General features: G+C 64.3%; 1 protein-coding gene across 1 annotated transcript; it reads left to right on the forward strand.

The window, feature by feature from the left end:
• Positions 1-8,102: 8,102 nt before the first annotated feature.
• LOC133771029 (lysophosphatidylcholine acyltransferase 1-like) lies at positions 8,103-14,875 on the forward strand. Its single transcript, XM_062206771.1, is given in 8 exon segments — positions 8,103-8,107; positions 8,646-8,712; positions 10,557-10,639; positions 12,306-12,431; positions 12,659-12,687; positions 12,690-12,815; positions 13,261-13,358; positions 14,258-14,875. Coding segments are annotated over 8 exon segments (1,152 nt in total).
• The last annotated feature ends 760 nt before the right edge of the window (positions 14,876-15,635 follow it).

Here is a 15,635-nt window from a genome sequence, read left to right on the forward strand (position 1 = left end):
TCATTGATTCTGTTGCTGATACCCTGGATGGAACTGTGCCCCCTCCCCCATCACAGCCTGAGCCCTCATCCCAGGGGCCGCCGGGGCCAACTGGGGCTGCCTGGGGCCCTCAGGGGAGCCCCAATATGATAGGACTGTGGCCTTGTGGGACGGGGAGGCGGCTGGCGGAGAGCAGGAGGAGGCCCTCGGCAGCCCCCAGCCCTGTGAGCCCTGGCACCCGTCAGTCACACAGCTTTGTTCCCTCCCAGCTGTCCTGGCCATCTGGGCCCTCTGCCTTTTCATCAGAGTCTGCACCAAAGCGCCTGCAGGGTTTGTCTGGGGTGGGGCTGCCGCCGCCCTGCACTCAGAGTTCTGCCTTAGCTGCATCTCACGAAGTTGGATATATCAAGTTTTTATTTAAAGATCCTTTTTTTTTAAAAAAAAAAAAGTTTATTTGAAAGTCAGAGAGACAGAGACAGAGATGGCTCTCCCATCTGCAGGTCACTCCCCAGACGGCTGCAACAGTCAGAGCTGTGCCAGGCCGAGGCCAGGAGCCGGGAACCCCGTCCAGGTCTCCCGCAGGGGTGACGGGGGCCCAAGCAGGGAGCCGCCACCTGCTGCTTCCCAGGTGCATTAGCAGGGAGCTGCCCTGGAAGTGGAGTGGCCGGAGCCGGAGTTGGCACTCACCGCAGCACGTGCTCCTCATATTTTCATTTTCATTGCGTGCAAAACACTTTTCAATTTCCCTTTTGATATTTTCTTTGACCTACTGTTATTTAGATATGCAATTAGCTTCCAAATATTTGAGGATTTTCTGAACATATGAATGCTTCTTTATTTTTTCAGATACCTATCTTACATTGATATCAAATTTGTTTGCCTTTATTAGCGAGCCGAGTTTATAGTGAATTGTTTAAAATTCACTGCGTCTCGTGATCTGTGCAGAGGGTCCACCGCCCCGGCAAACCTCATGTGCTCGGCTATTATTGGCAGCGCCGCTGTGCAAACACCCAGCAGCCACACCTGCAGACGGCTTTGCCCGTTGGCTGGGTCCCTGGAGGCCCCTGCGTATTTGCCCTGCTGCTGGGGAAGAGTGCTAAGTCTCATGGTGCGATTGCGCGGCCTGCTCTGTTTGCCCTTGCAGTCCTACCTCTTTTTGCTGAATGTGTTTGGAAGCTCCATTTTCGACACATGAATATTTGGCCTGCTTTGTCCCCTCGGTGGTGAGCAGGCTCCCTCGGCAGGAGATGACCTCGTGCAACGGGCTCGCAGTCTGCTCAGACAAGGAGCAGTCACTGGGCCTCCTCTGCCCCGTGAGCCTCCCCACCTGCCCCAGCTGGGTCTGCACAGGCACCGGTATGGCTGGGCTCCGCCTTGTGGCCACCCTGATGTTCTCTGCTTCATGGCCGGGGTGCCGGGACCGTCCCCGGTCCTGCTGCGTGCCGCCCGCTTGTCCACTGCTTGCTCTGTCCCCGTGCCCTGACATCTCCCGGTTGAGGGGTCTCCATTTTATGCCACTGCCCCCTGCTTTGCTGGGTTGCAGGCTGTCTCACAGCTGCCTTAGCGTTTAACTTGCGTGCCCAGCTTTTCCGTCTTGCCTTGACGGGACATTGGACATCACGCAGCCTGGGAACTTGACCGTGTAGCTGTCTGTCCGGGCTTTTGCAGCCCCAGGAGGCGCCATTGCTTTCCTTCAGGTCCGCAGTCACCTCCAGAGACGCCGCCGTGACGTGAGCCATGCTTCTGCCGGGTCTGGGATCCAGGTGTGTGCAGGTGTCGCCAACCTCCGCGGGAGCGGGGCCAGCACTGCCTGCACTGCAGAATCATTCTGTCAGCTTCCGACTCTGAAAACGCCTGCATTTCGCCATCTGAAACACATTCCTGGGTGGGTGCTGTGGCGGAGTGGGTAAAGCCACAGCCTGTAGCTTCGCATCCCCTGTGGGTGCCGGTTTGAGTCCCGCCTGCTCCTCTTCCGGTCCGCCTCTCTGCTGTGGCCTGGGAAAGCAGTAGAAGATGGCCCAAGTCCTTGGGCCCCTGCACCCACGTGGGAGTCCTGGAAGAAGCTCCTGGCTCCGGCCCGGCCGAGCCCTGGTCATTGCGGCCATCTTTCGGGAGTGAACCAGCAGATGGAAGATCTCTCTCTCTCTCTGTAACTCTGAAAGTCAATCAATCAATCTTTAAAAAGCTGTTCTTGCTGGGCAGGGGCGTCTGGGCTGGCAGCCTGCACTGTTGCCGCAAGCAGCCGCTGCTTCCCGCCTGTGTTCCTATGCCGGTGGTGTCCAGTTCCTCTCCAGGGTGGTTCTCAGCACCGGGGTGGGGGCTGTCGCGGTGTCGCCTCCTCCCTGCTGCTTCTGCCCAGAGTCCCTCCACAGTGGCTCTGTAGAGCAGGCTGTGCGGCTCCTCCTTCAGACGCCGGCCCTGCCCTGCCCCGTGTGAGGAGCACAGTGGCCTGCACAGCGGGTCTGTGCCTTGGTCCACCTGCGCCTGCTGCAGCTCCTGCCTCAGGACCCTTCGTGTTCAGGGCTGCCCGCTGGCTCTGAGTGGTGCTGGTCAGCACAGCAGGCTTTCTGTGGACGGATGGAGATGCCGCTGTGCTGTGTACCCTTCTGCAGCCTAGGAGCCACCGGATCCAGACGTCGCGGATTTCCCGTGGAGTGGCAGACGCGAGCCAGGACTTGAACCACGGCCCAGGCGCCGGCCCCCAGCGGACATGGGATGCATGGCGACCGTGGTCAGAGTTTGCCACTTTGCTCGCCCTTTGCTTTCTTCTCGCTGTTTTCCTGTATGTTAATAATTCTGCCTCTTTGGTTTTGTTTTTTTTTCTGGGGGCTCCCGATGCCCAGGGGAGGCCTTGAAATCACACTGGGCCTTCATGCAGAGCCCATGGCCGCCCTCCCTTTTCTGGAAAGTTCCTCCAAGCAGAGTGCTCACGTAAGTTCTACCTTCGGCCTCTAACGAGGTCCCGCGATTCAAGCTCTCGCCCCTTTGTCTCCGTCCCCATCCGTCTCCCGGCATCCACTCTCATGAGCCTTGCCGTGTTTTTGTCGTGTTTACTCTGCTAGGAGTTTCCTGGGCTTTTTGGATGCCTGAGTTAGAGATTTAGAAAAATCCTGGGCACTACGCTGTTGCTTTTATGCCACCCTCCCTGCCGAGTCACAGGTAACAGATAATTGAGCATTGTCCCAAAGGTTGCCTAAGTGTGGTCTCTTCCTCCCCACATTTCACTGGGGTTACATGTACCGGGGGCCCCATGCTGCCTGGGGCACCCCGTGCACGCTGGCCACTCCTTGCCCCAGCCGGCTGCACTTCCGTTGTGAAACAATTCCCAGAGTTGCACGGGAGGGCGGGTGGGCCCAGGGGTCAGCCACGCAGAGCTGGCCAACACCAGTGACCTGGGCCGATGTGGTGGACACAGGGCTTAGCCCCCAGTATGGTGCTCGTTACGGGAGGGGGACACAAGCCCCCAAAGGCAGGTTGGTCCCACTGGGCCCCACTGCTAGGAGGCTCTCCCCGTGTTAATACACTTATTCCAGATGCGACCTGTCTTTTTGCCAAGACCATCTGTGACTGGTGAACAGCTTGCTCCCTACTGCCCAGCCCTGACCACAGGGCCAAGGGACCAACCTACAGCAAAGGAAGGATCAACAGGTGCACATGCCCGCTGCCCTGCCGACCCCTCCTCCTGTCCCCCAGGCTGCTGGGAATACAGGTGCACAGGCCACTGCCCTCCCCATCCCTCCCCTCATCACCCAGGTGCTGGGACTACATGTGCACAGGGCCCCTGCCCTCCCCACCCCTCCCCATCACCCAGGCCGCTGGGACTACAGGTGCACAAGGCCCCTGCCCTCCCCACCCCTCCCCATCACCCAGGCTGCTGGGACTACAGGTGCACAGCCCCTGCCCTCCCCACCCCTCCCCATCATCCAGGCTGCTGGGACTACAGGTGCACAGCCCCTGCCCTCCCCACCCCTGCCATCACCCAGGCTGCTGTGAGTTGAGGACAGCTTGCATGCTGCCTCGCAGGTGGATCCAGGAGAGGCTCCTCTGTCAGGGGCAGAGGTTCCTGTTGGGCTGCCTGGGTCACGGCTCCCCTCCACCTACCTGGCCCATCATGGCTCCGGGTCCCACTGGCTAGGGTAGCAGGAGGGGGCCGATAAGAAGACACAGCACCCCTGCCTGGCTTGTCCCCTCTTCCCTGAGCCACGTGACTGCATGGGCATCGTGGCAGGGACACCGACCTGCCCCAGGGCGGGGAGCACGCCTACGTGGCCACGCAGTGTGCATGGGGACCCTTTCCTCTGCCACGCCAGGCTCCTGCAGCTGGCTGTGGGGCTGGAGTCCAGGCCCCAACTGTCCAGCAGCCGGGATGACCCCCGCCCTGTCCTCTCGGGGCCCGGGCACGTCTCGACCACGAGTCTCCCTTGCTCTGGCCCTGCCTCCTCGAGTGGGCAGTGTCCATGGCGGCGAGGGTCGCGAGGCACGGGGCTGCTCCGAGGGGGGCGGCGCAGGAGTGGGGGTGACCGCTCTGAGTGGGGCGGAGGAAGGGTGGGGGTGGAGGGGAATGCTGGTGTCCGCAGCAAGATGAGCCACAGGGAAGCAGAGGCGTGGGCGGCACTGGCCTCTCCCAGTCCCTCCTCCCAGGGACTTCTGGTCGGGCCCAGCGTCCGGGAGGACGTCGGGGACTCCCTGAGGGTTTCTGGGGGCGGCTCCGGAGCGCTGTGCTCTCCCCAACCGGGCTGCGCTCTGTCCAGGCCCAACAGGGAGTGGTGGAGCCGCGGACTCAGGGGTGGGGGTCCCCAGCCACACCAGCCGCCCCGCAGCACGAGTCCCAGGACATGTTTAAAACAGAACTCAGAGCAACCAACGGCCACACACATCTGCCTTGTGCACGCGCCCGCCAACGGTTGCGGGATCAGAATGTTCCAGAACCTCTTGGCCAGCGGCAGGAGCCACTCGGCCTCTCCCATGCGGGCTCCCAGCCACCTGGCTTGTCCGGTGCCGCCCAGCGAACAGGGCGAAGAAAACATGCCCTCCAGTACCAAGTCCCCCGTTTCATTGACCCCCGGCCGCGGTGGGGCGGCCCTCAGGAGGAGCAAACGTCCGCCCTCAGGGACGCGGCGACGCCGGCCCCGTCATCGGCCACGCGCGAGGATGCTCTCGGCTCGCTGGCCTCCGTCACTGGCCGCCCCGGGCCCCCCGCGGGAACCCCGACTCCGCGTCCCGGGCCGAGGCGGGCCAAGCAGCAAAGCGGTTGCCTCTGTCCGCAGCCCGCCGCGCGGCCCCGCGGGCCTCCCCGCATTAGTCCGGCTGCCGCGCGGCAGCCTCCGCCTGCGGCCCGCGCCGTCCGCGCCGAAGTCCGCGCAGAAGCCGCTGGCCGGCGTCTGCTCGCGCCGCAGGACCTCCTCCGCGAAGCCAGGCGCGCCTGAGCGAACCTGCGGAAGCCGTCTGCGCACAAGGCGGCCGCGTGGGTGTGGGGCCCGGGCCTGGACCCTCGGGCGCCCCCCCGCTGGTCCTGCTCTGGGGAACCCTAAAACGCAGAGGGCACGCGGCCCACATGCTCGCACAGCAGTGGCGGGGCCGCGCGGAGTCCCCACTCACCAAACGTGATCCTCCCGTTGTCGTCCGCGTCGATGGCTTGGAACAGCTTGGTCACGCCGAGCTCCGCCACGCCCAGCGCGGTCTTGAGGACGCGGGACAGGGCGTCCTCGTCGATGCTGCCGTCCTCCTGGGCGCCGAACACCTGCAAGGCCAGGCGGCTCAGGCGGGCCCGCTCCGGCTCCCCGCACACGCTGCTGGGCCGGGGCGGGGGAGGGAAAGGGGGCGCATGCAGTCCCCGGCCCCAGGCGCCCGCCGGGTTCTCAGTGCGCAGAGAGAGCGCGGACCCGAGGGCGGCCGCGCAGGACGCAGCGGCGCGCGCCCCCTGGTGGCCGCGGGGAGGACCGCGGGCTAGCCAGCACCTGCTCAGCTTTTGGCGACTTTGCCAAACACAAGGGGGACAGGCAGGTGCGTCAGACGTGGCCCCCAGCCTGGCTGCTTCCCACACAGACTGCGAGATGCTGTCTGAGGCAGGGCCAGCGGCCGAGGGCGGCCCTGCTGCGGTGTCCCCGCCCTCCCCAGGCAGTCGCGCCTGGCCAGCGGGAGGACGGCCAGGCTCCATGCTGCTGTTTGTGCAAGCGGCAGCTGAGCCCTGGGGGCGCCTGCCAGATCCCAGGCCATGACTGGGGGCAGGGTCCCCGGGGCCCAGCTGGGCAGCCATCAGGCTCTGCAGGTGGGGGCAGGGCAGCGAGAGAGAGGCGGCTTCTGGACTTGGTGTCAGGGTCTCGAGACCGGCCCCCCCGAGAGGCACCCGTTCTGCAGCGCGGGCGGCCCTGGGGTCGCTGTGAAGAGAGCTGCGACCCCAGTGGGTGGGTGGCACACACGTGTGCGTCCTGCGATTCAGACGTGCTGCAGCTGGGGGCAGCTACGTGTCCCTGCCCAGGCCTCAGCCGCCGCTCCGTGCCTTTCCTGCGAGCGTGGTCGGACCTGGAGCACGCGGGGCGAGTCTTCCAGCCCACGGACCAGCAGCCGCCGGGCAGGTGACACTCGAGGGGCCGTGGAGCGGGGCCGCGGTCCCCACAGATCAATGCACGTGGAGCCGCACTTGCCTTGAACGCCAGCTGGATGGTGTCCAGGGTCCGGGGCGGCCTGCAGACCACCAACAGGGCGACCAGGAACTCGCGCAGGCCCACCTCGCCGGCCCCGCCCTGCGTGGGAGACGCCAGCTCAGCAGAGGCTCAGCCCTCCCGCCGAGGGAGCCCATGGTGCCCACCCAACCGCCTGGAACCACTGGCGCCAGGTACCTATGGGGCACCCACGGCCCTGCTGTCACTCACTGGGAAGGCGGGACTCGGGCGAAGGGGCTCAGCACGTGGCCTGCGTGCGGCCACGCCAGCACCTGGGCAGGAGCAGGCCTGAGGGATTTCCGGTGGAGGACGGCACCGGCCCAGATCCCAGGGGGCTGCCCACACATGCAGAACCGGGACGTGGGGACGGTGGAACCTGAGTGAAAAGCCCCAGAGCCCAGGCGTGCTTGGCTGCCAGGAATGATGGGGAAGTTGAGTTTCCTCATCACGGGCGGGGGTGGGGGTGGGGGGACAGGTTCCCCATCCATGGTTTCAAACGCCCCCACTGGAAAGCCAGGGGCCTCAGGGGCCTCAGGGGCCCACCTCGTCAAACAGTGCAAACAGGTCCTCCAGCATGGGTGACATGGCCACCTCCAGGCACTTGGCGAACTGCGCCAGGCTGACCTTGCCACGCAGCCGCGTCTCGGCACACTCCCAGTACCTGCCAGATCTTGCTCCAGCCTCTCTGGCTTCAGCCTAAACCAAGGAGACCACAGCATGCACAGGTCAGAGTCTCGGGATGGCTCCTGCAGGTGAGGGCGAGGGTGAGGGCGGAGCATATCTGTGGTGGGGAGTTGGGATGTGGACGTCAGGGGGACGGCTTCTGAATTCCTGACCTCAGCAGAGGTTACTCCGTTTGCAGGAGTTGGAGACAGAAGTCATCTGGAGACCCCAACCCCAGCCTCACCGGGCTCATGTGTATTCCTCCCTGCCAGCCTGTCCCCGCTCTGCACTGTCGGCCCCAGCCAGGCCACATGTGCCCCCAGCCTTGTCCCAGCCTCTGGGAAGCACCCCTCCTGCCCCCCCCCCCCCCCCGAGTCCTGCTCCTGACACCTTGGCAAGCAGGAGGCTGCCTGGCGACCACACCCACTTCCAGCTTCTTCGAGAGCAGCAGCAGGGCCACCCTCCCCAGCATGGTCTGCGCTGGGTGCCTGTCACTGGGGCTGCCTGGGACTCGGGTTCCACACGGGGACCACCAGGCAACAAAGGGAACTGCTGAGTGGACACAAGGCAGGAGGAGGAGGTGTCCCACAGGGGACACAGGGCCCCGTGGGGGCTGTCAGCACTCACAGGGGTCTCACAGGGGACCCAGGGCCCCACAGAGGCTGTCAGCCCTCACAGGGGTCCACAGGGGCCCTGGGGCCCTGCGGGGGCCGTCAGCCCTCACAGGTGTCCACAGGGGACCCAGGGCTCCGCGGGGGTCGTCAGACCTCATAAAGGACTGAACCTAGCTGCTGTGAAATGCAGTGAGTCCACCCACAGCAGCCACTGGGACGGCAGCACAGAGACACTGTGGTGTCCAACTTACACTCCAGGTCCTTGCCACGTCCATGTGATGGTGTCCTGCGGACAAGAGAGGAACAGAAGCGATAGTGACTGCAGTCGGCATGCTCGTCCTGCCCTCCCCTGGCGCTGCATAGGTGCTGGGTCTCTGTCTTCCCCCAGGTCGTTCCCCCCGTGTCCCCAGAGCCCCAGAGGACCCAGGCTGACTCCCCAAGGACTCTCATCTGTTGCCTCAGAGCCCTGAGTTCACAACTCCACGTCTGCCCAGAACCCACTGAGGGCCTGAGAATCCCTGGATGCAGCCATGACAGGGCAGGTGTCCTGAGCTGGGGGGAGCCGGTGTGGAAGGGGACAGGTGAGAAGGCAGCAGCCGCGCACTCGCACCCTGCAGTGAGGGCGGTGCTGGGTGGGAGTGGCTCAGCAGCAGGAAGCCAGGAAGCCTAGAGGAAGTCAGGATCCTGCTCGTAACCAATGTCAGGCTGTTCAATGTGTCGTCTGTAGGTTGAAAATCCTATGGCTCACCCTGCGCCAGTTTCACAGTCAAATGGAAATCGAGCTTTGTATGGATGCATATTGTGCAACATTTACGTCTCGTATTTCCCAGTGTCATGGTGTCACACAGCACACGTGCAGTCATGCAAGTGCCGTGTTGAGGATGGGGACTCTGTGGCTTATAAGTGCCGTGTTACATTGAGATGTTTGCAGACGGCTGGTTGTGAGACTTGTATCCATGCAGTGTTGTAGTCACACTGAGAGCTATGTGAACACGGTGATCTCACACATAGAGCCGTGTGGACGCGGTGTTGCAGTGCTGTGCCGAGCGCTGTAAGGACACAGTATGTGGTGTCATGCTGAGACCTGTACCTGTATAAGGCTCTTTGTCCTGTCTCGCTCCTTGTGTTTCCACTCCTCAGGGTTCCTCAGAAGAGGCTTCTGGATTCTATGACTTTGTGTCTTGTGTGATTTTTTTTTAAGGATTTACTTTATTTATTTGAAAGACAGAGTTATGAGAGAGGTAGAGAGAGAGAGAGAGAGAGAGAAAGATCTTCCATCCACTGGTTTACTCCCCAGATGGCCACAACGGCCAGAGCTGCACCGATCCGATGCCAGGAGCCAGCAGCTTCTTCCGGGTCTCCCACGTGGGTGCAGGGGCCCTAGGACTTGGGCCATCTTCTACTGCTTCCCCAGGCCACAGCAGAGAGCTTGATCAGAAGTGGAGCAGCCAGGACTTGAACCAGCACCCACATGGGATGCTGGCACTACAGACCAGGGCATTAACTCACTGTGCCACAGCACCGGCCCCTCTTGCATGATTTTTGAGCCATTCAGATAGGGTCTTGAAATGCACAGGAAGCAAAGAACATTATTCTTTTACTGTAGCTGGTGTACCTTAAGGGCATGAGAACGGGGCACAGACGGGGAGCCCTTGGTCAAGTGACGTGACCCACCCTCCTGCTGTTGGCCTGCCGCACGCAGGTCTCCAGGGCCTGACACCCACCCTCTTGGCTAAACTGAACAGCTCCAAGTCTGCAGCCGAGTGCACAAGGAATAGTTTTCTCTTAAAACTGGGGTGCTGTGCCTGTACCTGAAAATTAAAGATGAGTCTATAAGCAGCTATGTATTCAGTGGGAGAATTCTCCCAGTAGGCATTGAGTGATGCTAACATACAAGCAGGCTTCCAGCAGGGCACCCGATTCCATGGGAGATGAGCCACTCATGGTTGGTGCCAGAGCTGCCGCCCTGCTTCTCAGCATGGCCTGTGGGCTCCCCGTGGTGGGTGTGGGGGCTGTCGCCCGGCTGGGGAGCACAGAGCCGGGGCATGCGTGGGCTCCACGCAGGGCCTGCCTAGTCCTCAGTGGCTCTGCCAGCTCTGGTTCCTAACTGTAAGAACTGAAGAGAAACCCGAGGGCTTTGCAGAATTCCTCCGAGACTCACTTGAGACGCTGATGTCGACGTGAGGGCCCCTGCATGTTGAGTCATTTGGCAGATGTGGCCATGGGTGACAGAGTAGGATTATGCGGGAAGAACTGATGGGACCTTGGGATGTTCCCGTGTTCGTAAACATCAGCATTGCAGGAAAGGGAGCTAGTGATGGTCGTCTGCCTCTCATGTTTGCATGGTGCACATGTGTGTGCATCACACACATTCTGGGTTGAGTGTGCACTCGCATGTGTGGTACATGTGTGCATACAGCACCAGCATCATTGTGGGTGCGTGTGTGCATTGTGTTGTGTGGGTGTGAGTGTGTATGTGCGCGTTGTGAGTTTATGTGTGTGAGTGTATGACAGTGTTGAGCATGGTTGTCACAACAGAGCCCTGACAGAGCTATTTGCCAGCAGTCGCCAGTGGTGGCACTGGGGGGGCTGGTGTGTGTGACGCCCGTGGAAGGACGTGGCTTCTCCGTGTCCTCAGTTCCTCCCCATGTACAGCCCTTCCAAGGAGGAGAAGAGAGACCCCACCCTGTTCTCCAGCAACGTGCGGCACGTCATGGCCCAGTGAGTGAGCGTGTCCTCCCTGTGCGGGGCCGGCGTCCCCCGCTGCGGTGCTGCCAAGGCCACGGTGAATGAGCTGTGTGGGCGCCACCAACAGGCAGTGCTCAGTTCCTCCGAGGACCTTGGCTGATAGCTGTGGGTTTCACAGGCTCTGGTCCCGCCCATAGCCACCGACACCAGGGCTGCGAGGGTCTGGCACAGCACCGGCCTGGACAGGATTCAGGGCCTGGTGGTCCTCAGCCCACATGGTCAACAGGGCTCCTAACCCTTCTCACTGGCTCTGGTGCATGGGCCAGAATGGGGCCGGCTCTGGTAGCATTGCTGCAGCCCCCATCTGTGTGGCCAGCAGCGCTGGCGGCTCTTGCTCCCACCAGCCCCTCCCCAGCGAAGGCCTGGGCAGTGTACATGCCTCGCTGTCCCAGCCAGCGTGCCCATGCCATGCCGGCCCTTGTGGAACCGGCTTCGGGGGCTCCAGGTGACCCGGTGACTCAGGCTCGGCCGACGGCACCGCCTGTCCGCCTGGCCTCTTCCCTGGCACACGCTGGGGCGGGCGGTCTCCCCGAGTTCTGAGCAAAAGGAGGATGCGCTCCAGTGCAGCTGAAAGTCTGAGTTCTGCCCTCCTCGCAAGTTTTCATCATGCTCACTCTCCACGTCCAGGCCCCCAGGCGGGCGCCGGGCCCTGGGGAGGAGACGAGATTTCACAAAAGTCCACCAGAGGTCACCAGTGGAGGGTCTAAAGCCACCTGTTTACAGATTTCGAGGAACTCGATGTGGGGGTAGCAGAGTGCGCCAGTGGCACAGCTCCACTAAGTCAGACTGCCAAGTCCCTCCCCAGCTCCTGCCACACACGCCCCCAGGCGCTGTGTGTGAGCCACTGGCAGGATCCAGACCCCGGGGCCCTGGCCCTGTGCCTGGCTGGTGCAGCCAGGGAGGGTCTTCTCTTGTTAGTGGGACCCTCGCCCCTCCCTGCCAGACTGTGTGTTCCCTGTGCTGAGTGCAGCCGCCAAGTTCCCGTCAGCATCCTGGGAGGGGCGTGTCACAGCCCTGGGCACAGCCAGGGAGCCATGTGCAAGCTCAGGCCGCCCCGCCTCCCCCCAAAACATGGGCCTGGCTGGTTCCTGGGGCAGTCACCAAGCTGTCCCGTGCCTTCCTCCAGGCTGTGAGCTGTGTCCCGGTGACTCGGCCGCAGGGATTCCTGGGGAGTTCTGCTCACTAGATTTCCTGCACAAGCAAACTTTGCTTTCATGCAGGCCAGGCCCGGGTCGCGGGAAGCCCAAGAGCTTGGGGCTCAGTGTGAACCTGGCCTCGCGCTCCTCTGTGGCTCATGGTGCCCCCCGGGGGCGCTGCACACAGAGAGTGATGTTCCGGGGGCTGGTGAAAGGCCTGCTCCTCGGGACTCAGAGCCCTGGGTGGAGCAGATGGGGTTTGGTGCCGCATCTCAGGCAGGGGCCCCCACGTCCCCCCTCTTCCTCCAGGTTCCCATTGCTGGTCAGCAGCAGGTACGCCGGCTGCGTGCTGCAGGTGGGCAGCCAGGCGGGCGCCCCTGTGTCTTACAGGGCCCTGGGTGTTTCAGTGATGGACAGGTGGGGGCCTCTCTGCCCTGTCACCCCAGGGGCACGGTGAGGTCTGGCCGAGCAAGTGAGCAAGCACGGGCGCCCGTGTCTTCCAGGACCCTGGGAGTCTCGGTGACCGACTACACGTTTGAGGATTGTCAGCTGGCCCTGGTGGAGGGACAGCTCCGGCTGCCCGTGGACACCTGCCTCCTGGAGTTTGCCAGGCTCGTGCGGGGCCTGGGGTGAGCACCATGTTCTCGTGCAGGAGGAAGCCAGCAGCGGGGTGGGGAACAGTGGCCCTACTGCCCCTCGCTTGTTTGTTTTGTTCAAAATACCAACCTCAGTGCACCCTGTGCCCCAGAGCTGGGCACTGAGGGCCGTTCGGGGACAGAGCCCACCCTCGCCCTCGCCCTCGCCCTCACCTGCAGGAGCCATCCCACCTGTGCATGCTGTGGTCTCCTTGGTTTAGGCTGAAGCCAGAGAGGCTGGAGCAAGATCTGGCAGGTACTGGGAGTGTGCCGAGACGCGGCTGCGTAGCAAGGTCAGCCTGGCGCAGTTCGCCGAGTGCCTGGAGGTGGCCATGTCACTCACGCTGGAGGACCTGTTTGCACTGTTTGACGAGGTGGGCCCCTGAGACCCTGGCTTTCCAGTGGGGGCGTTTGAAACCATGGATGGGGAACCTGTCCCCCCCCCCACCACCCCAGTGATGAGGAAACTCGACTTCCCCATCATTCCTGGCGGCCAAGCACGCCTGGGCTCTGGGGCTTTTCACTCAGGTTCCACCGTCCCCACGTCCCGGCTCTGCATGTGTGGGCAGCCCCCTGGGATCTGGGCCGGTGCCGTCCTCCACCGGAAATCCCTCAGGCCTGCTCCTGCCCAGGTGCTGGCGTGGCCGCACGCAGGCCACGTGCTGAGCCCCTTCGCCCGAGTCCCGCCTTCCCAGTGAGTGACAGCAGGGCCGTGGGTGCCCCATAGGTACCTGGCGCCAGTGGTTCCAGGCGGCTGGGTGGGCACCATGGGCTCCCTCGGCGGGAGGGCTGAGCCTCTGCTGAGCTGGCGTCTCCCACGCAGGGCGGGCCGGCGAGGTGGGCCTGCGCGAGTTCCTGGTCGCCCTGTCGGTGGTCTGCAGGCCGCCCCGGACCCTGGACACCATCCAGCTGGCGTTCAAGGCAAGTGCGGCTCCACGTGCATTGATCTGTGGGGTCCGCGGCCCCGCTCCACGGCCCCTCGAGTGTCACCTGCCCGGCGGCTGCTGGTCCGTGGGCTGGAAGACTCGCCCCGTGTGCTCCAGGTCCGACCACGCTCGCAGGAAAGGCACGGAGCGGCGGCTGAGGCCTGGGCAGGGACACGTAGCTGCCCCCAGCTGCAGCACGTCTGAATCGCAGGACGCACACCTGTGTGCCACCCACCCACTGGGGTCGCAGCTCTCTTCACAGTGACTCCAGGGCCGCCCGCGCTGCAGAACGGGTGCCTGTCGGGGGGGCCGGTCTCGAGACCCTGACACCAAGTCCAGAAGCCGCCTCTCTCTCGCTGCCCTGCCCCCACCTGCAGAGCCTGATGCTTGCCCAGCTGGGCCCCGGGGACCCTGCCCCCAGTCATGGCCTGGGATCTGGCAGGCGCCCCCAGGGCTCAGCTGCCGCTTGCACAAACAGCAGCATGGAGCCTGGCCGTCCTCCCGCTGGCCAGGCGCGACTGCCTGGGGAGGGCGGGGACACCGCAGCAGGGCCGCCCTCGGCCGCTGGCCCTGCCTCAGACAGCACCTCGCAGTCTGTGTGGGAAGCAGCCAGGCTGGGGGCCACGTCTGACGCACCTGCCTGTCCCCCTTGTGTTTGGCAAAGTCGCCAAAAGCTGAGCAGGTGCTGGCTAGCCCGCGGTCCTCCCCGCGGCCACCAGGGGGCGCGCGCCGCTGCGTCCTGCGCGGCCGCCCTCGGGTCCGCGCTCTCTCTGCGCACTGAGAACCCGGCAGGCGCCCGAGGCCGGGGGCTGCATGCGCCCCCATTCCCCCGCTCGGCCCAGCCGAGTATGCGGGGAGCCGGAGCGGGCCCGCCTGAGCCGCCTGGCCTTGCAGGTGTTCGGCGCCCAGGAGGACGGCAGCATCGATGAGGACGCCCTGTCCCGCGTCCTCAAGACCGCGCTGGGCGTGGCGGAGCTCGGCGTGACCGAGCTGTTCCGAGCCATCGACGCGGACGACAACGGGAGGATCACGTTTGGTGAGTGGGGACCCCGCGCGGCCCTGCCGGAGCCCCGCCACTGCTGTGCGAGCATGCGGGCCGCGTGCCCTCTGTTTTTAGGGTTCCCCAGAGCAGGACCAGCGGGGGGGCGCCCGAGGGTCCAGGCCCGGGCCCCACACCCACGCGGCCGCCTTGTGCGCAGACGGCTTCCGCAGGTTCGCTCAGGCGCGCCTGGCTTCGCGGAGGAGGTCCTGCGGCGCGAGCAGACGCCGGCCAGCGGCTTCTGCGCGGACTTCGGCGCGGACGGCGCGGGCCGCAGGCGGAGGCTGCTGCGCGGCAGCCGGACTAATGCGGGGAGGCCCGCGGGGCCGCGGGGCGGGCTGCGGACAGCGGCAACCGCTTTGCTGCTTGGCCCGCCTCGGCCCGGGACGCGGAGTCGGGGTTCCCGTGGGGGGCCCGGGGCGGCCAGTGACGGAGGCCAGCGAGCCGAGAGGATCCTCGCGCGTGGCCGATGACGGGGCCGGCGTCGCCGCGTCCCTGAGGGGGGACGTTTGCTCCTCCTGAGGGCCGCCCCACCGCGGCCGGGGGTCAATGAAACGGGGGACTTGGTACTGGAGGGCATGTTTTCTTCGCCGTGTTCGCTGGGCGGCACCGGACAAGCCAGGTGGCTGGGAGCCCGCATGGGAGAGGCCGAGTGGCTCCTGCCGCTGGCCAAGAGGTTCTGGAACATTCTGATCCCGCAACCGTTGGCGGGCGCGTGCAGAAGGCAGACGTGTGTGGCCGTTGGTTGCTCTGAGTTCTGTTTTGAACATGTCCTGGGACTGGTGTTGCGGGGCGGCTGGTGTGGCTGGGGACCCCCACCCCTGAGTCCCCGGCTCCACCACTCCCTGTTGGGCCCGGACAGAGCGCGGGCCGCTTGGGGAGAGCACAGCGCCCCGGATCTGCCCCCAGAAACCCTCAGGGAGTCCCCGACGTCCTCCCGGACGCTGGACCCGACCAGAAGTCCCTGGGAGGAGGGACTGGGAGAGGCCAGCGCCGCCCACTCCTCTGCTTCCCTGTGGCCCATCTTGCTGCAGGCACCAGCATTCCCCTCCACCCCACCCCTGCCACGCCCCCCTCCGAGCAGTCACCCCCACGCCTCGCCAGACCCCTCAGAGCAGTCACCCCCACCCCAGCCCCGCCCCCCTCGGAGCAGCCCTGTGCCTCACGAACCTCGCCACCATGGTCACTGCGCACTGGAGGCGGCAGGGCCAGAGCAAGGGAGACTCGTGGTCT

The sequence above is a fragment of the Lepus europaeus genome, chromosome 12 (genome assembly GCF_033115175.1).
Source record: "Lepus europaeus isolate LE1 chromosome 12, mLepTim1.pri, whole genome shotgun sequence".
In the NCBI taxonomy this organism is placed as follows: domain Eukaryota; kingdom Metazoa; phylum Chordata; class Mammalia; order Lagomorpha; family Leporidae; genus Lepus; species Lepus europaeus.